General features: G+C 52.4%; 6 protein-coding genes across 6 annotated transcripts; 3 read left to right on the forward strand and 3 right to left on the reverse strand.

Moving 5' to 3' along the window:
* Nucleotides 1–4,314: 4,314 nt before the first annotated feature.
* Nucleotides 4,315–7,666, reverse strand: Triagg1_6553 (uncharacterized protein; the record flags this gene model as incomplete). Its single annotated transcript, XM_062901190.1, has 15 exons — nucleotides 4,315–4,468; nucleotides 4,635–4,664; nucleotides 4,725–4,861; nucleotides 4,923–4,963; nucleotides 5,020–5,070; nucleotides 5,129–5,199; nucleotides 5,318–5,384; nucleotides 5,446–5,589; nucleotides 5,651–6,058; nucleotides 6,149–6,182; nucleotides 6,279–6,574; nucleotides 6,765–6,766; nucleotides 6,882–7,082; nucleotides 7,207–7,410; nucleotides 7,509–7,666. The coding sequence occupies 15 exons, from the start codon at nucleotides 7,664–7,666 to the stop codon at nucleotides 4,315–4,317; spliced, it is 1,998 nt and encodes a 665-aa protein (XP_062754490.1).
* A 2,207-nt stretch (nucleotides 7,667–9,873) lies between these two features.
* Triagg1_6554 (uncharacterized protein) lies at nucleotides 9,874–10,969 on the forward strand (the record flags this gene model as incomplete). The annotated part of the gene is made up of 3 exons (XM_062901191.1): nucleotides 9,874–10,045; nucleotides 10,126–10,502; nucleotides 10,580–10,969. The coding sequence occupies 3 exons, from the start codon at nucleotides 9,874–9,876 to the stop codon at nucleotides 10,967–10,969; spliced, it is 939 nt and encodes a 312-aa protein (XP_062754491.1).
* A 972-nt stretch (nucleotides 10,970–11,941) lies between these two features.
* Nucleotides 11,942–14,063, reverse strand: Triagg1_6555 (CAZyme family AA1; the record flags this gene model as incomplete). Its single annotated transcript, XM_062901192.1, has 5 exons — nucleotides 11,942–12,179; nucleotides 12,237–12,462; nucleotides 12,523–13,099; nucleotides 13,160–13,654; nucleotides 13,722–14,063. The coding sequence occupies 5 exons, from the start codon at nucleotides 14,061–14,063 to the stop codon at nucleotides 11,942–11,944; spliced, it is 1,878 nt and encodes a 625-aa protein (XP_062754492.1).
* Nucleotides 14,064–15,849: 1,786 nt separating this feature from the next.
* Nucleotides 15,850–17,178, forward strand: Triagg1_6556 (uncharacterized protein; the record flags this gene model as incomplete). The annotated part of the gene is made up of 4 exons (XM_062901193.1): nucleotides 15,850–16,005; nucleotides 16,110–16,552; nucleotides 16,614–16,812; nucleotides 16,885–17,178. The coding sequence occupies 4 exons, from the start codon at nucleotides 15,850–15,852 to the stop codon at nucleotides 17,176–17,178; spliced, it is 1,092 nt and encodes a 363-aa protein (XP_062754493.1).
* A 306-nt stretch (nucleotides 17,179–17,484) lies between these two features.
* Nucleotides 17,485–18,987, reverse strand: Triagg1_6557 (uncharacterized protein; the record flags this gene model as incomplete). The annotated part of the gene is made up of 2 exons (XM_062901194.1): nucleotides 17,485–18,080; nucleotides 18,147–18,987. The coding sequence occupies 2 exons, from the start codon at nucleotides 18,985–18,987 to the stop codon at nucleotides 17,485–17,487; spliced, it is 1,437 nt and encodes a 478-aa protein (XP_062754494.1).
* Nucleotides 18,988–20,325: 1,338 nt separating this feature from the next.
* Triagg1_6558 (uncharacterized protein) lies at nucleotides 20,326–22,266 on the forward strand (the record flags this gene model as incomplete). Its single annotated transcript, XM_062901196.1, has 1 exon — nucleotides 20,326–22,266. One exon carries the CDS (start codon nucleotides 20,326–20,328, stop codon nucleotides 22,264–22,266), a length of 1,941 nt encoding a protein of 646 aa, XP_062754495.1.
* Nucleotides 22,267–22,853: the final 587 nt, after the last annotated feature.

Consider the following 22,853-nt stretch of genomic DNA (forward strand, 5'->3'; position numbering starts at 1 on the left):
TACTGTAGTCTCGAATGGGATCCCACCAGGGCTTTTGGTGACCGTGCCTGGAAGTGCCTGCAGCAGCAGGATCAACGAGCCAGAGTTGCTGGGGTGGTTCGAGCAGGGGTTGGTTGTGGACGGGATGAGCGCCACCGGGGGGGGGGAGGGGGTTCAGTCGATGTTGAGAGAAGGAAGGGTTTTTCTTTTTTCTTCTCTTTTTGCTCGGCTCGTTTGGTTATGATTTTGTTTTGGGTTGGCTTGGCTTGGGTAGGATTGTGTTGTTTCGGTTTGAGGAGCGTAGCAGAAAAGGGCTTTGCTTTGCTTTTGCTCTGCTCGACGCTCGACCAGGGGGCTGATGGAGATGGAGATGCAAGAATGAATCTAACGACCGTACTCGAACATGCACTGATCAATGTGTTCGCACGCCGGAGGTCCAAGCGCAGGCCCCCAGCTGGGCTTTAAAAAGGAGAGCGAAGAGCTAGCTACTAGGTAGCAAGATCCGAGTCAATCCAGTTCCGCTAGTAGCTCGCCGGCGTTGTTGATGATGCATGCATGCGAGTTTGATTCTGGCGGCAAAAACTTTTTTTTTTTCCCCCAGCACAGGGCTATTTTTTGTGCTCCTAGTGCATTTTATGTGTGCGGCCAACTCCAGTGCTCAAGCTAGTGGAGTTTAGAAGGTTAGGGTAGCGCGAGCAGCTCCCCGTAGACTGAGGTCCAGCCCAGCACAAGCCCAGCCCAGCTTCCGCTGCTAGCGCTGCTGCTGCTGCTGCTAATGCTGCTGCTAATGCTAGGGAACCCTAGCAGTCGGTGCCAAACGGTAGTGGCTCTGCTTAATGGATGGATGGGGATGGGATGGGATGCATTGCATGTACCGGTACGCTGCGTGCTGGTGGGACGGGCCTTTAGGAGATGGCGGGGGCACCGTCTTTTGCGTGCTGGAACATGCAAAACCAACTTGCAGACCCGGCCACAGGCTGCCAGCATCATGCAGCGGATCTAGCCCCGGCCAGGTACCGGTACATGCGCAAGTCCCTTGGCGCTGGGAGAAGCGGCGTGTCCAGCCAACTGGAAGTGGGCAGGAGCCACTGGCCTCAGCTGCGGCAGGGCATGTGCCTGTCGAGTCGTCGACCTGGATCCCATTGGATGTGATTTGCTGTGATGAATCTCCAGCTACCATCAGCTCATGTCAGTCAGTGTCAGTGTTCCATGCAATTGCAAGTACCGGTACCGGGTCAATACGAGAGACATGCGTGGCAACGAATCAACCCGATGCTTGTACCCATACCAATAGGTACAGGTTGCAGGCAAAAAAAAGAAAGAAAAAAAAAACCGCGACGACGACGACAGCGGCATCGGCCAGACTTGAGGCGTCTTCTGCGTCGCTGGCTCTCGGCACCACAAGACCCGCCTTGCGACATCCAAGCATCGAGAGACCCAACATCTGGACCGGCCTAACAAGCGCCATCAATGCCATCCGGATCAACCACGACGACGTGCTGGGACCGAGTACCTCCCTAGCAGCGGTGCTAGGACTTGCTGCTGAACTCAGGGCTGCCAGCGGATGCCTGCACCTACGACATAATCGTGCTACTTTTGCAAAGTCTACCGACTGTGTGTGTCGGTGGCGCTGGACTAGAAGGGCCTGGCATCTCCAAGCACAAGATATACTACACGTCGGACCAGAGGTTATTTGGACCAATGTCTGTGCGGAGCTCGACTAGTGGTTGGCCGCAGCCCTGCTCCGTGCAGATGGACGGCGATCCCCCTTCAGACGTCGGCAGTAAAGATGCGTGTGCGGTGCTAGGAGAGGACTAAACGTCGTTGATGCTGATGCATCCTACGGCACGGTACACCGTACGTACGCACGACCATTTTCATCCCTTGGAGCCAAGAGATGCCGCCGGTAATACTGCTGCTACATCGTCCAGCACCAGCACTCGTACATGCCGCTTTCTGACCTGGATGGACGGTGCCTGTGCTGACCTTGCCGGACTGGTCTGGTGTGGTCTGACCCTGCGTCAAAAAGAGCAAAGTGTCCGTCTTGATGCTCCTGCATTGCCGTCGTCGCAACGCATCACATCGCAACCTCCAAAGAAAGGCAGGTCGCGTTGCGCTAATGCTCGAGCCTACATGGCGTCTTATCCCCGGCCGAGATGAATACGTTGGGGGCCAGAGCGGGAACAGGAGAAAAAAGAAAAACAAGGGAGGAAAAGCAAAAAAGAGGCGTCAGCACTCACTCTAGTCAAAATGTCATTGCTGATGCGCTACTGTACTACTACTGCTTGGATGTACTTGTATGCTCCTGTGAGCCGTCCGCGCCCATCTCCGAAGTTGTCGTCCGATCATCACTCACAAGAGAGAAAGGGGAGGGGGAGGATACTCTCTGCACTAGCACAACGAACAAACCAAACAGTCCAAGCGAACAACAGACAAGTCGGCTAACGCACGAAAAAAAAAATGGACTCGAGCATGACGGGCCAAGTCGGCTTTTCTTCCGCATCCCAACTATCATCGAGCCCCTGCCTCGCCCTAGCATAGCGTTGTCCCGGAGCCCCCAGAGTCGATAAACGAAACCCAAGCGCCTTTGGCATCTGTGTCCGCAAGCCGTCGTGTTTGAGGAACTTGTCGCGGGCTCGAAACCGCGAGCCCGTGTGTGCGGACTTCCGTGCCCTCGCAACGAGATGGCTTATGCAACTCTTTCTTTCTGCTTCTTCGGCTCTCCGCGCCTACCTGTCAAAAAAGGACCAACTTCTAACGCCACAACGCCATCGACAAGGACCCCGTCTCGCCAACCCCATCTTCTCCTTTTGTCTCCGGCAATTAATGACCGAGCCCTGTGCTAATTGCCTGACAGAAAGGAGAAGGAGATGCATCGTCCCTTGGCCGATCTGACCCCAAGCATAACACCGGCAATTTAACAACCCAGTATTACGGAACGCGAACGCGGAATACGGGCGGCCACGGGATACGGAAAGCACAGATGGTAAATGACTGTTCCCCTTTGCCTGGCACCACCGAGACAACTCATAATCCCAGTCCCTCGCTACCGCCAGCTTAAAAATCTCCGCTTAATTACGGAGCGGTGCTGGGCATGTTGGCACTTGATAATCACATTACTCGATAACCATGTACGAGTATAGAGTGTCCAGTGTTCGTATTGTATTTGTGATAGGTCCTATACATTAGTTATTGGGAAAAAGGGAAAGCCAATGCCTAACATGGCATAATGAATACATCCAACGGCGAACAACGAGCAACGAACCTACAATCCCGTCCCCAAGCCAACTAGCAGAGTTGGGATTAGGCCTCGACTTCACAGGCACTCCCGCAATGGCCCTAGCCACGATCTCACACACAATAGTCGGGCTTGTGGTTCGCGCCACTGCCTCACTGGACCGTGATCGACGGGGATGCCGAGATCTAGATGTGCAAGTGGTTGTGCTGACAACAACGTTTCTGGTTAATGGCAAGAGAGTGAGACGGGCCAACTTGATCCAACTTGGGCTGACGGCAGCAGCAGAGAGAGAGAAAAGATGACGAAGGATGCCACACGCAACCACCCCCCGCTCGTTTTCTTCGTCCACGGAGGGTTGCATTAGAAATCGTATGTAGCACTTTTTTTCTTCTTCTCTCGGTGTTAGTCCCCGGGGGGGGGAGGGGACCCATGGCTGTTTTGCGCTTTCTGCAGTTTCGTTTCTTTCTGCATCTTCTGCGAAGGCGTCTTTCGAGGCCTCAAAAGTCTCCGCAATAGGACCGGGAGTTTCCCCCTTCTTACTATGTCTTCCCGCAGTAGCAGTGCTAGTTAGTAGTAGGAGGAGTAGGACGATGGCCGTCAATGCCGGCAAGCATTCCCCGGAAGCTCGCCAAAATGATACATCACTCGTTCAAGGGGTGGGAACCTAATGCTAAATGGACGTGTACAAAGCGGTTGCTGCTCCATACGGGACATGGGACTGTGAGACTAGCAACATGCTGTTGGTAGGTGACGAACTGTAAGGCCCAATGATGATGCTTGTTCTTCGTTGGTGCCCGTTGGCTTGTGGCTTTTCATCCCAGAAGCGATATGCCGTTGGCGGCGCCGAATAGCCTAATTGGTCATTATGAAACCGGGATCCTTTGGGGAAAAAAAAGATAACGCTCTGCACCCTGATAAAGTTGTGAGGAGCCAACAGCAAGCCCCGGAACCGGCGTCCGGCCGGGAGTCAGTTGAAAGCATGTGAGGGTGCCACGTACGGGGAAGAGAGCAGTCAACACATGGTAATAACGGTGGCTTGGGAAGTAATATCCGAGTAAATTTTTGGTTTTATTTCTTGATGAAAAATCAATCCTTTTCTATGCTTTAGCCTGTTTCCGTTCTAGAGCCTTCTCCAACGCTGCTACGCGCTCGTCAATCTTCTTGAACGACCAGCCCTCGAACGCGGGGGGGTAAAGGAAAGGACGGAGATCAAATCGGTGATCATCAGGAGAATAGTCGACAGCGTGGTAACTGTGTGTAAAAGAAGAGAGTTAGAAAAAATGAAATTAGAAGATCCGTCTGCAGACCAATTTCTGGGGGGAAATGCTCGAAATTCGTGGGACGAGCATCCGCCTTTCGGCGGCCACCCCCGTTGACACGACGCTGAATCGACCTATGGGGAGTAGTATAGACTTACGCAGGTGTAGCGACGGTCTGCTTATGCCGACTAATTTGATTTATTAATGCCTTGAATTGCAGAAGGGGGTGGTTGGAGAAGTTTACATACTTGATGTAGTGGTAGAAATGAAAACGCTTGACTTTGTCGGCGATCTCGCGCGGACTTAGTTTTCCGTGGCCGCCCCACTCGTTGAGCAGTCTCAGAAACATGCCGTACGGCCCGAGCTTGTGCTGCTTGCGAAGAGTCTGTCGTTGATGGTAAGGTTAGTCCAGGTTGTGTGACTTTTGATGTGATTGCTGTACTTACCCCGAAGCGGGATAATTCGTCATAGGTCATGCCCATGTCGGCTGCGTTTGTCTCGTCAGCTCAAGATCTTTATCATTTGTTTGTTGAATTCACTTACCTTCATCACTTTGAACGTAGTTCTCAGTGATGGGCTCGAGTTCGGCCGTGGCTAGTTGCGCTGTTAGTAAAAATGGTGATGATTCGCGAGCTGGCGAATGTTGACTCACGAGTGGCATGATAGAATTCGTCCAAGATGGGCATATCAAAGTTCTTGCTTGCCCAGGTAATGAATCGTTTACTGTTAAAGTGAAAGTTAGCCACGTCTTGTTTTGGAATGTGCGTTGGCGGTCTGTGAGACGAATGTGGGATGATTTGAGAGCAGCGTTTCATCCAGCATCTCCTCCATTGGCACTCACAGATCGGTCTTACTGATGGATCCAATAGGATTGAGATCAGCGGAACTACAGTCGTATTTGGTGAGATCTAGAGCACAACACTGTCAGCATACATCGAATTAGGATGTCAATGCTTCAAAATTACTCACATCCTCGAAGGCATTCATCAACGTTGCTCGATCCAAGAACCAGCAGGCCTCCTCCACCAGGCCGTTGTCGAACCGTCGGCAGCATCTGAGCATAGTAGTAGGCGATTACCATGCGTGACCGGCTCTGGATATTTTGCAAAGCCACTGTTGACCGTGTTAGCAAATTCATTGAATAGTGACGGCTTCGCAGAGAAAAAACACATACAGTTTTCGGCAGCTGAGCCTCCGTGAACCTTGAACTTGGGCTCAAATCCAGTGCCCTGTGTAAGCAAGTTCTTCGTGGCGTGGTAAGTATCATCAATGTTCATATCCGTGTGGTAGCTGCCAATACGTTTGGCGAGATCCTTGGCACGCTGTCGAGTCTCCTTGCTGCTTTGATTGGCCATGCCCATGTACACGGTATGGAAGATCTGGTTGCAGAATTCCTCTGGTGTATCGGGCAATTTATCAGAGTAGGCAGCAAGTCTCTTAACGTCGGCGATTACGTCCTCATTCCCGTCCTTTACAGCCTGGATAACAAGCCGGCACATACTGTAGACAATGGTGGCTGTGGCGCATGAGTCGATGCCTCCTGATAGCGGGACCAAATAACCTGAGGTTTTGCTTCGTCGCACTTTGGTCGATGATTAGCAGACGAGATCAAAAATTTATTGAAAGAGCTCATGTAGATGTAATAAACAAAGTGATGGGCACAAAGACTTACGGTAATCCCATAGCCAGCATGCCGGGCCGAGAGCCTACACGAAATCCATGGTTAGAAATAACTCTAGTTTGTCAATGGTACTTGGGTGGATATTGATATGCCGGCTGAACATCAGGGTAAGGGCACATACAATCTCTTCCTCTGGGAGGTGATATCTTGCTGGCCTAGGTGGTGTCGGGATCTCAAGGATTCGGAGAGTGTCATGCGTGAGTCGGAAATCGACCTCAATTCTCTCGTATACTGGCGCTTGGGTGGCTTGGAAACCACGAGACGGAGCAAAGCGGTATGATCGTACTTCTTCAAGATCGACCGTTGCAACTACCACCTCGACATCCTCCAAGCTAAACTGTGCGCCCTGAGCGACGATCTCGCCGTTGACCATGATCATTGAGCAGCCATCGTAGAGCAGACGGTCACCGTCGCAACCTATAGACTGTCAGCAGATGAGTGATTAATAAAGGGAAGCTTGGCTTGAACGTGCCTGACTGGTTTGCGTAGAGATAGATGCCGCCGTTCTTCCGGGTGGCCTCCTGAATCAAAGCAATTCGTTCATTGAGCTTGCGCAAGCTGTGGTGAGATCCTGAGCTGTTTGTGAAGATTTCAACGCCGTTCAAACCCCTGAAGCAAATATTAGTAAATGCAGGTGACAGGACCACGTTTGGGATGTATCTCAACAGCCAAGCTTCGAAACAGCTATGATGTGAGGCTATTTTTCGTAAAGGGGAATACGTACATGTTGATGTGTGGTGCCTGAGGAGTAAAAAGTTCTTCGCAGGTTTCGGCTGCAAGTGTCGTATCATTAAGAGACAAGATGATGTCACCAATAGGCACCTGTCGAACTCCCTGGTGTTCCTGGATCTGTGGAGGAAGGTTATATTTCTCGACATATCTGGGGCGGTTCCAGGGAGTGAAGAAGCGGTTTTCTCTAAAATTTCTATAGCAAAGGGATCATCAGTCAATGCTCATACTAGAGCTCCCGGCTGATGATTTATAAAGCACCGAAGGGTTTTGAACACTCATGTTGCTGAGTGAAAGACAAGATAGTCTTATTCACTCACCCATCATTGGCCAGGTATATCTTGGGACGGAGACACAGCAGCTTGCCATCAAGGATCATGGCACGGCAATTGTATCTGCAGCCTCTGTGCATAAGAGGGAGACCAACGTCAATGAGGATGCCATGGAGAGATGTATCCGTTAGGATTTTGGATAGCATGTCCAGGGCATGATCATAGACATCGGATTCAAGAAAGTGATCGAGACTATCAGTTGCAGTTAGCACTCGGCCGTTTCGGCGACTATTGAGAAGCACTAGGTATTATCCTAGTAGCAGCCATATTGATGACATCAAAGAACTTACCAGCCATAGCCACTGATTTCCAGTTCAGGACCTGTTCGCAAGGTAGCTCCGGCTTCTTTGGCCTTCAGAATACTCTTGCGAATTCGTGCAAGATTTCCCTCCCAGTCCAGCGCCCACTGGTTGAGGGAGCACGTGGCCAAAGTGATGAGGTTAGCCATTGCGAACCATCAATAGGACTTGCTGGAGCGCAGGTGCTCGGGATCTCCAAAGTGACGATATACCCAAAGTGAGAAAGAAAGAGAAAAAGAATACAAAGAAGGTCCTTTGAGTAGATGGCTTTGGTGATAGCGGGCCCGGTACCAGTATAGCAGCTGTGCTAAAAAGCGGGGTGTGACTCTTACCTCAGGTATGTAAATTAGCTTACTTAAGAAAGTTCAAGATCCCGAACAACGCCGACGCATATTATCGGAGCAGCGTGACTTTTTTTTACGACTCGGATTATTGGGGAGAGGAATATCTATGTACAAGATGTGCTAGTGGCAATTATAATTTTTCGAGCGAGAGTGTTTAACTCGTAGAGGTGCGGGAGTAGACAAAGAAAACTCTGTGTAGAGGGACTGTGGTCTTGCTCGCTGCAACGGAAGTTTATAGAAGCCAACGTGAGGGAGAATCCGGCAATGAGTGGGCTTGAAGAGCTGCGATTTTCGAGGCAGAATTGTAGAATCTCATGGAATTAAATGCATTATCTGATTGGAGGCGTATTTACTACAAAATCGGACGATGTATTTGCGCTTTAATCCTCGTATCACCGGCTACGGCATCCAGCCTGGCGATATTAGAACTGGGGCGGGACTACACAAGTCATATGCTTTGTATGGGGTATAAAGATGCTCTTTTACAGAACCAAAAGTAAATCTCATGTACTCAAAAATATTTATGGAGTACTAACAACTTAAGTATACGTAAAGCAAAAACAAGCATTCTTCCTTGCTGATTTTGCACAACCACTAAAGTCTAATATTGGTAATTTGCAGTCCCGCTTATTTTGTCCACCCGACGTCAATTAAACGCATTCGTACGCGCGTTGCCTGCAACTTTACTTTGAGGGACGATAACAATGACACCAAACTCAGCAGAGATATTGTGATGCGCAGCAATTCTCCGCATGGGCCTTGCTACTACATACTTACATGTATGTACTCGTACCTGTGATGGTTGCGAATAGGCGCTGTGTCGCGCGTTGTCAATACATGCACGCGGCTCTTTTCCCCCCAGCAATGCGGAGGGAACCTTGTCTCTGGCCCGGGACCAAGGAGATGGGATGGGATCCAGGGAATAATCCGCCGCCTTGGGCTCCGGAGTTGCAGGCATACGAGTCCAGATACACAAGACATACCCATGCCTGTCTGCTCGGCCCGCTGTGGACTTTGGAGGGTGCACATGTATTTTCGCACGTACACAAGGCGGCATTGGAGCCTCACTCGGTGTGACGTCTACGGAGTATACGAAATTGTTGGTTGGCCGGGGCAGTAACATTGCACTGCGCATGTCAAAGCCTCCAAGTCGATTGAAGGAATGGCTATGATGAGCTGGCAGGGGGGGCTGAGGAAGGGATTTGAAGCAAGCAAACACGGCTTTCAGCCTGGATGCCTGACGATCTGGTGCTTCTGATTCGGTGACGATGTGGCTGAAGAAAACATCTGTTATCATGTTGCCATAAAAGAAGCCTCGACCTAGAAGGGCTGCCTCCCACCGTCCAGCTAATGAGAGTTTCTGCGAGACCCAAAGCCAAACAGCTGCAGAATCAAATTCATGCTCTTTGTGGTGTGAGTGCGGAACGGAGATTGGGCAGCGCATGAAATGATCAATAATCTTCAAGGATCAAAATGGGCTGGATGGATGAATATCCACACCGCCCGGGCTAACCCGCCTCGGCGCATCACCACGTGCGGCCACCGAGTAACAAGGCTGACGGCGGCGACTTTTGCACCGTCCCAGCCGCCAAATTGCGACACCGTGTCCGCCACCATGGACTGCTAGCTGCGTACTTGTACCCAGCTTTGCTTTTTCCAATCAAGCTCTCCTTAACTTTCTGTAGCATCTTTCCATTCGCATCCGTTCTTTCGCCCAGCTTTTTCCCATCTTGCTTCATCCCACGACGCCTCTCATCTTCCGCTTCGGGTCCCTCCGTGGTTTTCTACAGCCGCCCGCCGCTCGTGCAGCTTCAACTCCGGACCCCTCCCTCCCGCCAAAGTCCGCCTTGCTTTCTTCCCCCCCCAAAAGCTCAGGCATATATAACGAACACCGAGCACACCTTGGCACCCTTCGGTCGTTAATCACGCGAGCTTGCCGGCAACTCTGCTGCCCCTCGTATCTTTTGCGGTCCAGCTTCGTGATACCTTATCGCACACCCATCACCGCCACCATGTCGGCACCTCGGACTCGACGGCGAGCTGCCCAAGAAAAGCTCGAGCACGGCTCTGACGACGACCGCTCCACTGCCGTTGTTGACGGCAACGGCTCAACCCGCGATGCGCCGGAAGTCTCGGATTCTGACGGCGACGAGAACATCTTTCTGTTCTGGCCCAACATTATAGGTACGCGTGCAAATCTGCCGATGAGACCCCGTACGGAGGAAGAATCTAGAGAGTATTGCTAATACTTGCTGCGCTGCCAGGCTACTTTCGAATCGTCCTTGCTATTGCCTCTCTATACTACATGCCCCTGCACCCTCGCACGTGCTCCCTGCTCTACAGCGTCTCCTGCTTGCTCGACGCTCTCGACGGATATGCTGCCAGATACTTCAATCAGTCGACTCGCTTCGGCGCCGTCCTGGACATGGTCACGGACCGCTGCACCACCTCGTGCTTGCTGGTCTTCCTGTCTTCGGCCTTCCCGCGATGGGCCATTGTCTTCCAGGGCCTGATTGCGCTCGACTTCTCCAGTCACTACATGCACATGTACGCCACTCTGGTCGTTGGAGGCTCCGACTCGAGCCACAAGAACATCGACAAGAGCCAGAGCTGGCTGTTGAACTTGTACTACACCAACAAGGTTCGCATACCCTCCCGACCACTAGTGGAACCCTCCCGCCATCGAGGCTTGCTGTACTGACAAAAACGCTGTTACAGACTGTTCTCTTCGTCTTCTGCCTATTCAACGAAGTCTTCTTCATTGCGCTCTACCTCCTGTCCTTCTCCTCGCCCCTCCTCTCGCCCCACCTCATCAAGAGCGTGGAGGAGACCAGCGGTGGCCAGATCCAGCCCGGTGTCCCGGTCAACACCTCTCTCCTCCGACAAATGTTCCCCGATCCCTTCAGCGCCGCAGCCCTCGAGATTGCCCGAGCAAACAAGATGGACTCCACCCTCCCCTGGATCATCACCGGCGTCAGCTTTCCCATCATGCTGGCCAAGCAGATCATCAACGTGGTCCAGCTGGTCAAGGCGAGCAGGTGGCTTGCCGAGGTTGACATTAAATCACGAAAGGCAAAGGGTCTGAACAAGAAGGCCAGAAAGGCTTAAATCGAACCGCGATATGGAATAGACAATCCAGTAGCTGCCCATGAAATCCAGCTGGGCAGCGGACGCAGCTATCAACACATATTCGTGAAAGGAATGGGGTGTTAGTATAGGATGTGAAGAGCCATACCTTTTGAAGGCGATTAATATCTGTATTGACAGCATGGAGGTCAAACTTTGTTTATCATCTGCGGCAGAAACTAGGCGGACCAGTCTGCCTCTCTCAGCTCTTTTTTTCTCTGTCTCGAACAATGGGTGTTGTCTTGGTGAAACTCACACAGTGCTGGCCTTTCGTGATGGCTCTTTCACGGCAAAAAGCAGCTGTTAATATTGCATGGCTTGGCGCAAACGGGAGGGGACTCAACAACAGGGGTGGGTTGCCTTTATCCGTATATCGGTATGGGCGGATGGGTTGAAGGGATTTTGAAAAAAACAAATATTCAAATTCAGGGGGAGGGATATTTGGCAAGGGAGCGCTTACGGGCATCCTATTTTTATTTGATATAGTTTTCCCCCCCTTTCTTTGTTCACCTCTTTTCTTAGCGTTGTAGGATGCCATTGCTTCTTCTCTTGACTGGACTTGGGTTCTGCCAATTCCGTCCTTCTTCTCCTTTCCCTCTTCCTCTTCTTTTTTGTCATCTCTCCTGTTTCTTCGCTGTATATATCTTTTTTCTTTTTCGTCTTCCTTTCTTTTGGTAATTATGATTCTTCTTAATCTTGGTAGAACAATGGTGTTATTCCAGTAGTTAAAATACGAAGAAAACAATTGTGTTGCGGGCACAAAAAAGTCAAACAAAATTCACAAAATGCGACTCAGTGTGAGTAGGATCTATGGTTTTGGGGTATCTCAAAGTTTCTTCCATTTTAACTCAAAAATCATTATACGGCGTGAGATTATATAGCTTCATATCTTGTACTCCCCCCACACCAAGCACGTCAAAACCCCCCCTACTCCTCATAAAAATCCTCCTCTTCTCAGCTCCTCGAAACAGCGCCTCCGGCAGCAGCATTGCTGGATGAGACCGCGGCTCTAGACTCATCGCCATTGGCAGCATGGGATGTCTCAGTGACTTCTGAGTTCTCGACGATGCGAGAGACCTCAAGGGGGACGAGCTCCAAGGGAGTGGACAGGCCGTACCAGGCGACGACGACGACACCAAGGACGCCGGTGATGCAGCTGAAGACGAGAGCAACAATCCCGCGGGGAGTGAAGCTGAAAGAGCAGTGTTAGATGATACCGTTTACACAAAAGGGAGGATGATATACTTACCCGCCGGGGATGGTTTTAGCGGCCTTATTCTCGCCAGTCAGGTCAAGGAAGTCGACAGTGTTGGCAGCAGCATTGCCCTTGGAGGGGGTGCCAGCAGCGTCACAGACGGCCAGATGGTCGTCGGGGATAGTGAACTGCTTCTGGATTTCAAGAGGAGCCTCGACGAACGTGGCGAGAAGGCCAGAAGCGACGTGCCACTCAATGTGGCAGTGGAAGAGCCAGACACCTAATAAATCAGATTAGAAACAAGAAAGGGGAGACGATAATATATGGGAGAGTTACATACCAGGGTTATCAGCCTTGAAGCGCATGACAATGTTGCCATTGGGCCAGATGACGAGGGTATCCCGTCGCATGGGCACGCTAGGGTAGTCGCTCTCGGAGAGGTCCTCGTCCTCAAAAGTACCGGCTTCCTCTTCAGAACGGTGAATAGCCTGAAAGGCATGACCGTGAAGATGGAAGGGGTGGCGGCCAGAGTCGAGGTTGTTGACGACAATCTGGACAATCTCGCCCTTCTTCAGGACAAAGGGGTGGGTGAACTCGCCGTAGACGGCAGCGTTGTCGGCGAGGTCGCCGGTGGACATGGCAGTGTACAGGGAGGGAACCTTGGGCTTGGTGTAAGTGATGTTGTTGAAGAAGGCATAGTTCTTTCCGTCGCGAAGGTTGTCCATGATGACATCGAGCTCGACGACCTGGTCCGGCTCGGGCAGTAGCTCCATCTTGTCATATGGCACAAGCGTCATATCGTCAAAGGGGTTCAGCTCGTCGACAAGGGCAGGCTCGGGAAGAGTGGCCTGAGAGTCGTAGGTCAACCAACCAGTGACATTGTAGTTGAGATCATCTGGCAGGGTGTCAAAGAGAGTCTATAGACCAATTAGTATCAAATGTGCCGCTGAAGTGCCACTTGTCGGGTAATGGCTTACAGTGTCCATGCTGGAGACAATGGGGAAATTGGCAGAAGTATCGTTCTTGGTGGTGAGGAGGAAGCTGACTCGCTGGGCAGCAGAGATGTAGACCATGTCAGCCTCAGCAGCCTCGGTGTAAATACCGTCAACCTCAACGATGCGCATGGTGTGGCCCTCAATCCAGAGGTACTGGCCGGCAAAGGCACCAATGTTGATGACTCGGAACATGTAAGTTGTGTTGGGCTCGACAGGAACAGTCAAGTTCTGAGTTTCATTCATGAGCGCCGCCTTGGGCACAGGCTCAGCGCCAGTCGGGTTGTTCTTGGTCAGGAAAGCCGGAAGAAGAGTGGCCATCTGGTCATGGTACCAGTCCGAGAGGGTCAGGACAAGTTCATGGTCAACCTCCTTTCGGTAAGGGAACTTGGCGTCGTGGATGACGAGGGGGCCGCGAAGACCATCAGGATACTGCGCATTGTGGTGAGAGTGGTACCAGTATGTGCCGGGTTGGTCAATCTGTTGATTTCAGTCAGAAAGCTGTCAAATCCATCCCAGACCAATAGCGAGACATGTCAAGTCTTACAGTAAAGTCGTATTTGAAGGAGTGACCGGGCGGAATCTCACACTGAGACACACCCACGGGGCCGTCCATGTGCGTGGTGCCGTTCATGAAGAGACCGTGGAAATGCAGCGAAGTCGACTGGTTACCAAGCTGGTTGTTGACATTCACGACAATGCGATCGCCAACATTGGCCTCAATGCGAGGAATGGGCCACTGGTTGTTGATGCCAATGACGGGACGCGCAAAGGCTCCGTCCGGGTTGGCCGTGACCCAAGTGATGTTGAAGTCATAGTTGACGGTGGCGGCACTGGCAAGGCTCAGAGAGGCAGCGAACAAGGCCGCCGCTCGCGTGAAGCTATTCATGGCTGCCGAACGGTTTCACTTGCTGGTACTGGAGAAGCCAGCTCTCTCTGTTTCTCTCGTCTCCGGGACAGACAGAGTAGAGGGTTAAGAAGGGCTGAGGGAGAGTAAGAGAAGAGGTGAGGAGGGAGAGACTGGGTGGAAGAGGAGGAGGAGAAGAAGAGGAGGAGGCAGAATCAGCCAGGAGGGTAGAGGGTAGCGGCTTGACCTTCGATAGCCTTCGAATTCCGGGACGTCGCCGAAGGTCAGGCTGGTGAAAATGTTGAGGCGCTTCCGATTATCGCATCCCAGATTGATAAAAAGCAATTGGGTGGGCAATGAATGACATGCTTAGCCCGCAACTTCTGCTCCACACACCACGCAAAGCCACCGGATGTTTTTGTTTCGTTTCGTCTCGGTTTCTGTTTCTGGCCGTTGGAAGCACGGATCGGGCGCTGCAGTTCCTCCGGCTGGCATCGCCGAGACCCATCACAAGACAAAATAAGAAACAAGAAGCTCGCAGAAAACAAGGATCATGCATACAAATAAGCTACACAACTTTGCGGTGTTTGTTTGCCTAGCGGGCACGCAGCCCTCGGCTCAAAGCCGCAAGTTTACGGGCTATTCACATGCCCTGGAGTCACAAATCACCCGCTAAGAAGAAGAGCTGCAGCTGCCACTAGCAAGAAAAAAAAATAGAAAAGCCGGACAAGCATAAAACCTTGGCTGAATTGGAGCCTGTGATTGGACGGTGAAGATCGCTAAGAGATCACGGCAGTCCACCCATGGCTCAGCAGGCCAATGAATGACTCGAGAGGAGCGGGGCAAGAGCTGATGGTGGACTGATTGATAATCGTTAGTGTGATCAGATAAGATGATCAGAAGCTGGGCTTTTTTTTTTTTCTTTTTTCTTTTTTCCGTTGGCTAAAACGGGGCATCATGCGAAAATGGCGCGCAAAGAATTGTCTGTTGGAAGATGGATGCAAGCCGCAATGGAGCCACGAAGAAATTTTCACGGGTTTGTTTGCTGCAAGGGGGAGAGAGAGGCTTGAATAGTATTTACTGCAAGAGGATCATCACCACCAAATTCATCCAAGGTAGACATATGACTTCTACGTATAGGTAGCCAAGACTCCAATATGCTCGGCAGAAATGGCCAAGAGATGGATCAGATAACTCCGCTTGGCGCCCAGTTTCTCCCCCCCTCGGGGTCCTTTTGCCGACAGTTTCCTGCGCTACCACCTCCCTCTCAAAGCACAAGCACAAAGGGCTCCATCATCCATCCCAATTTCAGCCTCGGCGCTTTACTTTGCCCTTGGCCCATGCATACTCGACTCATTACGCGGGTTTTATTCCCACTCCTCTTTTAGCCGTTCTATTTCCTCGCTCGGAAACCGAGTACTAGCCCCGGGACATCCCTGCAAACCCCATCCATAGGAAGATTTTTTTCTTTTTTTTTCTTTCTCTCTTCGTTGGGGTCATTCGGCCCATGATCACGGCTGGCTAAGTGGAGGAGTGGAACGGCGGGGCCCTCACACACTTCAAAAAAGTAACCCTTGTTGACAAACTTCCCCATTAAGCTTATCTGATCCGAGTCGGATCCAAGCGACCCGGCTGTTGAATTGGGCCGGCTGGAGACAACCATTTCTTGTCGCCTTATTGCTGCCGACACCGCCGACTTGCTCTGTCTCGTCCATATCCCTTTGTATGAGTCGATATCCCCTCGCCTCTCCCTTTTCTTACCTCTTCCGCGTGCTCTGCCTCTCCATCCTCATCTCGTCTCAGCTCGCGATAGTGCTGTGCTTTCACAATGGCCAAGGACGTCTTCTCAGTCCCCGTCTTCCTCGTCGTCTTCCGAGAGACGCTGGAGACGGTCATCATCGTCTCTGTCCTGCTCGCCTTTCTGAAGCAGACGCTTGACGGCCCCAATGCCGACCGCAAAGTATACAAGAAACTGCGGGCGCAGGTAAGGAGTGCCAATTTTCTATAGATTTTCTCGCTTCTCTACTTCCGAGGAGCGAGTGAGACGCAAGTTGGAATCCGTCTCATGCTAATGCGCCAGCTTGATAGATTTGGATTGGCGTCGCAACTGGCTTCCTGCTATGCATGATCATCGCCGCCGCTCTCATCGGCGTCTTCTACACCGTCGGCTCAAACACCTGGGACAAGAGCGAGCAGTACTACGAGGGCGCCTTTTCCCTCGTCGCCTCCATCATCATCACCATCATGGGCGCCGCGCTGCTCCGTATCGGTAAGATGCAAGACAAGTGGCGCGTCAAGCTTGCCAAGGCCATTGAGTCGCCCATCAAATTCAACTCGGATCGCGGATGGATTTCTCAGGCATTGGAGAAATACGCCATGTTTTTCCTGCCCTTCATCACCGTCCTGCGTGAGGGTATCGAGGCGGTTGTGTTTATTGCCGGTGTGACCTTCTCGGCTCCGGCGTACGCTGTGCCTCTTCCCGTCGTCATTGGCCTCCTTGTTGGTATTGTCGTCGGATATCTCCTGTACAAGTAAGTGAAGCCTCTATCACTGGGTGGTGGAGATGAGACCGGGTCTAATACATGGTTATAGGGGAGGTTCATCAACCAAGCTGCAGTACTTCCTTGTCGCGTCCACTTGCTTGCTGTATCTCGTCGGTGCCGGTCTGTTCTCGCGAGCCGTCTGGTCCCTTGAACAGGGAAAGTGGAACAAGATTGTCGGCAGCGACGCCTCCGAGCTTGGCTCCGGCCCTGGATCATACGACATTGACAAGGTTGTGTGGCATGTCAACGTAAGTAGCGCATCCAAACAGGCAGACAAACAATTACAGAGGACGGCCATACTAACAATGACTCCCGCATAGTGCTGCAACCCCAATGTGCCCAACAATGGCGGCTGGGGCATCTTCCAGGCCATCCTTGGCTGGACCAATTCTGCCACCTACGGCTCCGTCATTTCATACAACCTCTACTGGGTATTCGTCATGGCCTCGTTTATTCTCATCAGGTTCCACGAGACCAAGGGACGATGGCCCTTCCAGAAGGCCAAGCCCGCTGTGCCATTTGACTCAGAGGCCCGCAGCGGAAGTGAGAGCAACGATGGCGTTGTCGAGTCCAAGAACGTCAATGTGTCGGAGAAGACTACAACTCTCAACTAAAAGGGAGAAAAGTTGTAACGGGGGACGGTACGGGAAAAGCGCGCTGCTGTGATGTACATGATATCATATAAAAGTGTTCTAAGCTCTGTCCTCCGATAAGGTTAACCATAATGAACATGATAAATATACCCTCATTCAAACATTCTATGATATCATTGTGCTTAAAGGGGAAATAAAGCAAAAAAATCCATGCTACATTGTCCCATTGCCAGCATACCTATACATGCGCAAGCCCAAATCTGCCCAGTGGCTAATACACGTACCAGACGCCAAACGTAAGACCTTTGTTCCTGCCCGACCGGCCTCCTAGACTTCGGGCGTCCAATCCCAGGAACTCGCCGTAAACAGGCTTTTGGACACTCTGTCAGTATACATGGCGCCTTCGTAACGGAGACGCTGATCATTAGCCACCGCCCTAGTAAAGACGAATTTCGAGCCTTCATAGTCATCCTCAGATGGTCGGCCGTCTCGAAGTATCGTCCACGATACCTCGGAACGACGCTTCTTCCAGTCAGCATGAGCGATGGAAGTGCCGCTCGCGGACAACATGGCTCGGATATAATCGATGATTGGCTCTATGCGGATTCTGAGCCCGCAGTTTGTGTGGTGCTTGTCGACCTGGTAGCTGGGGCATTGTTTTAGGGTAGCGAGGAGCTCGTCGATGTTGATCATGGCACCGTCGGGCACTGCCATCAAAGACGACGAGGTGAAGTCGACCAGGAACAGCAAGTTCTTGGATGTCAAGAACTTGATCATCTGGCCAAGCTGGAAGGAGTCACACGCTGCGCTAGAGTCGTATCCGAGCTTGCACTGTCGCTCCTTGGAGCAGTACAGGTCGAGAAAGTGGCGCTGAACAGACGCAATGGTATTCAAGACGCATTCTCTCCGGTATTGCAATTCCTCTGTGACAATGTTAGTTGGCTCTTTGGTGATTTCAATGCTCGAGATCTGAATGTCCCATCACTCACCCTCGATGCCATCAGGCAAATGCCACCACGCAGCTGTAAGCTCCTCCTGCTCATCGTTATACTCGCTCCACAGGCGAGACCCTCGGGTAATCAGCTCTCGTGCGGCCTGGTGCAGCTTCATGCCGTTTCCAAGAAGCCAGGACACGAGAATCTTTTCACGAAGCGTCTGCTCAACATCGGTATGGCGCCCGTTCTCGTCGGTATAGTTCCTCGTGGTTGTGACTGGCCAGCGGATGCCGTTCAGAGAGCGTGCCACGGCGGTGATGCAGTCGAAGCGGTCTGCGAGAATAGCCATGGTAGCCACCTCTGGCATGGCCGCCCTCGCCACCTTGGCCGGTTTCTGGTGGATGATCCTGAGGATGTCCTCGAAAGCGTGCTCGCGGCCCGCCGCCTTGGTGGCCTCGTCGTCATCCGTGATGGTGATCCACGGCAGGTCTGCGGCGTCTGCCTCGGCCGGCCTGATCTTCCTGGCGGCGAGCTTCTTGTGCGCCTCCTTGATGAGGCCGGCCTCTCGGAACTGCGAGTTGGACAGCAGGTTGGCAAAGTACTGCGAGTGCTTCTTGAGGGCGTCCTGGCTGACTCGATACGCAACCCGGACCTTTGTCTTGAGCACCGGCTGGGGGGCGCTGCCGGGCTTCTTTGGCGCATAGGCCGTGGCTTTACGGGACTTCTTGAGCGTCTCCTTTGACGTCTCAAAGGTCACGTCTAGCACGATATCGCCGGCATCGGCGACGGCGATGACATCTGGGCGCTCTACTTTGGGGCGTGCCGCAACAGCTGCTGCTGCTGCTGCTGCTGCTTCTGCCTCTGGCTCTGCGGGTGCTGCCGCAGACTCGCCCATGCTTCAAACGAAAACGACACGATCGACATGCAACAATCAATCAATACAGGGCAGCGAAGCAGAAAAGAAGAATCAGAAAGGAAAGGACAGGACAGGACAGAAATACAGAAGTCTGACGGGCCAGCCAGTCGAGATTTTGCTGAAGCAGCGGAGGACCTGCAGGTACAAGTGTCGTCCAGTAGCATCTCCGCGAGTCCCTATCCGGCCAGTCCCTGATGCCTAAGCCGCATGCTGGGTACGAGTACATGCTCGTACATGGATAGGTAGTACTAGGTATCTCTGGAAGGTTTGCAGGTTCCATTTTTATTTTTGAATTTTCCCTAGCAGCCTCAGTCGAATCACTCACTGACTCGATTGCCTGGGTCAGATTGCATCCCAAAAGGCGGCTAGTGTCCCTCTCGCCTCATGTACATGTACCGTCAACAGCATTGATTTGATACACGCAGGCTACATGTTCTGTACTCGTACCTAGACCCTGAATAACCACCGCAAGGCATCAGCCAAATGGGATCTGGATGGAGGATTACTCAACCGCAAAGGCGTTCTGCTTTTGTGTTAGGGGACCGAGGTTAGTGGACAGGCACCAAAGTTACAGCGCTTCCCAGCTCCATTCACCACGCTGTACCCCTGCGGGATGCACCGCTTGAGAGCCTGCAGGGATCCCCGGCATATCAGTCGGAAATGATATCACGGCTGCCTCTGCTCGGGCGTCGATGCAGTGCAATTGATCAATGCATCATTCCGAGCACAGAAGAATTCGGTGACGTAGATCATGTCAATGCTGTGCTGCATTGAGATTTACCAACATGCAGCGAGTCAATGCATGTACATGGAGCTCGTTTTCAAGAGCCGCCACTCCATGCAAGTACATGGCCGGGACATTATAACTCAATGGCACCTCAGTACCTACTAGTGGATTCAGTTCAGCCCAACAGCGCACGGCCATGTAAAGTTCCGAGCAAAACGCTCAACTCTCAACTTACCTCAGCCATATGCCGCCTCACAACCTTTGAATTTCTTCCCCCGTTCTATTCGTTTGTAGCCTTTGAACTCAATATTGTTATAAACTTTCCCTCAAAGACCGATTACGGCTCTGTCCTTTATCCATTTTTCGAAACCCTCCAACTGCCGCAGATCTTTCTTCCTGAGCCGAGTGCAACCGTTGGACTATCCGATTTGCTGACCTCTCTGGCCTGAGACTCCCCATCTTCCTCTGCTTCTCCCACAGCGAGCCCATGGCTCTGAGCAGCAGCAACCTGACAGCGATCCGACTTCGAAAGCGACACCGAATGCTTGGGCTTGCGGGTCTCCAGCATCGGCCAGCGCACACAGTAATCAATGGCCAACCTGGCAAATAAGGCGCTATGCTCAGCATCGAGAGCTGCCGCACACAGATCGCCCGACGCCGCCGCGGCCCAGACGATTCCGGCTTCACTACGAGCTGCCAGCGCAAGCAATCCTCAGAGCTCTAGAAGCAAGACCGCAGTCAATCGTCGACAACCATATTTGGCCGCAAAAGCGCGCGCAACGCTGCATCCCGTCCTGCCTTGGCGATGCGGAGCCCGCGGTGTATCTCGCGACGCCCTCGTGAGCCCTCCGAGAAGCGGATATGCCCAGCTGGCTGCTGGACGAGACTTCCATACGTATTTCATCACCCATCTTCCGTCCTCCTCCCTACATCCAGACTCCGGCCGATTCCACGGGCCTGGCCACAAGCTGCCGCGCGAGGCCTCTGAGCCGCACACCCCTAGCCCCGGATCTGCGCCAGCTGTGTCGATACCAAACATGCCCAGTCGAGACATGACAGTCGTGCGAATCCCCTTGAAGCGAGCCAAGCACCACTTTGGCACTGCAACTGCCCGAGGAAATCGGCCTTACAACGAAGACGCAGACCAGGCAGGGATAGTGAACATGCCTGCTTTTGCAAAGAGGGCACCGACGAGCGTCAAGCAGAAGCCAGGAGAGCCAACGGTGGCGGGCACCGCCACTGGAGACCCCCAGATATTCTACTTTGGGGTTTTCGATGGGCACGGAGGCGAGCAATGCTCTCATTTTTTGCGTGATGAGCTACACGGGTATATTGAAGAAGCAGCGGCGGAATTTGGCTTGCAGAGCAGCCTGCGCAAGAAGAACCCTTGGGAGACCACCAGTCGGCTGGTGACTCGCAAACAAGCCCTCGATGATGTAGACATGAAAAGACCCGATGAGGTGAAGGAGGATATCGACCTTCCAAGTCGCGAGGGTGACGAAGGAATTGTCAAAGCCCCGCGTCATGGAGATCCTCTTCCTAGTGCCAAGTCGGAGCCGGTCGAGGTATCAGATTATAAAAAGGCCATCAGTCTGAAGAAGGACCTTGTGCAAGAATACAGGGCCTCGATTGGAGGATACTTTCGCCGTTTTCAACCAGAGCACTTTAATCACGCCGACGACGGTGACAGCGGCACTATCTCGATCGAAGAAGCGCTCGAGTACGCTTTCCTCCGCGCCGACTTGGATTTCGTTGCCGCCCAGGCCCGCAAAGTCGATCCAGATGATTCGAGAGTCAGCGACAGGCCCGTGAACAACGACGAGATACTGGGCCAGCCTCACGCTACTCCCTCAGGCCACTCTATTGGTGGCACTACGCGGTTCAAGGGGGGCTCTACCGCCTCGATCGTACTCATCTCAACGCCTACACCCGCGCCCTTTTGGCATCCTGGTGCGCATTCCTCCATCATTGTGGCACATGTGGGCGATACCCGCGTGCTGCTGTGCGATACCGCGACCGGCCTCGCTCAACCCCTGACTTCGGATCACCATCCCATGACACCGGGCGAGAGCAGACGTTTGCGTAGGTACGCCCCGGCTGGCTCCATGGTTTCCAACGATAGCTTCGGAGAGGAACGCATTGCAGGGCTGGCCAACAGTCGGGCTTTTGGCGACATCAAGAGCAAGCGCATAGGCGTCTCTGCAGAGCCGGAAATCACCAGGGTAGAGCTCGGCCCCGCCCAGTACTCCTTCATAGTCCTCATGAGCGACGGCGTCTCTGGCACGCTGAGCGACCAAGAGATTGTGGACGTCATCAAGGAAGCCAAGACCCCCGAAGAGGGCGCGCGCCGCGTCGTCGACTACGCAACGGAAGTTTCTGACGACGGCGACAACGCCACGTGCCAGGTCGTGCGGCTAGGGGGCTGGGAACGCCGTTCTGAAGGCGGCCTGGGCAGTCTGGGGACCAAGGAGTTCAGAGATGCTCGACGTGCGGAGGCGCAAGACCCACGACGCCGACGCGGGAAGCTGTAAGGGGTGGAGATGAAGACGGCGGTTACGCTATTTGTCGCCAGAAGCATATTGGGAGAGGTTATTTTATTTCATTGTATCATTCTGCGGCTGCATAAAGAACAGCGAGTTTTTTTTTGGCTTGAGATTTATATACACTACATATACAGGCGTATATACACCATTCCGCGTGGAGTATTAGGCCAGGCGGAGTTTACAGGCTTGCATCGAGAGTTGGGAATGGCGGCTGTGAGACATGTGTACTCTTGACTTTTCGTTTGTCTTTATTGTCTATTTACAGTTTCTTCCTAGAGGGTTAGTTCTAGATAAGAAATCAGAGGAAATGGAGCTACTATTGCGTAAATTCTGAGCCGAATCAAAGTAGCCGTAAAAGTCAATATGCCCGGCGGCGACGCCATGTCTTAATGGTAAAGGTAGCTTTCGGGTAAACTAATGCAAGAACGTATATTCATGAGTTGCTCATTCAATGTAGACACCATGGTCTTTCATATCCTGATCCTCCTTAACCATCCTCTCATCATTTGCTAGATGGATAGCGTACAAACACCTCCAGAAACGTACACGCCTCAGACAAGGTTTTCATCGTCCAA

Source organism: Trichoderma aggressivum (assembly GCF_033847375.1).
Source record: "Trichoderma aggressivum f. europaeum strain CBS 100526 chromosome Unknown scaffold_026, whole genome shotgun sequence".
NCBI classification, from domain to species: Eukaryota; Fungi; Ascomycota; class Sordariomycetes; order Hypocreales; family Hypocreaceae; genus Trichoderma; species Trichoderma aggressivum.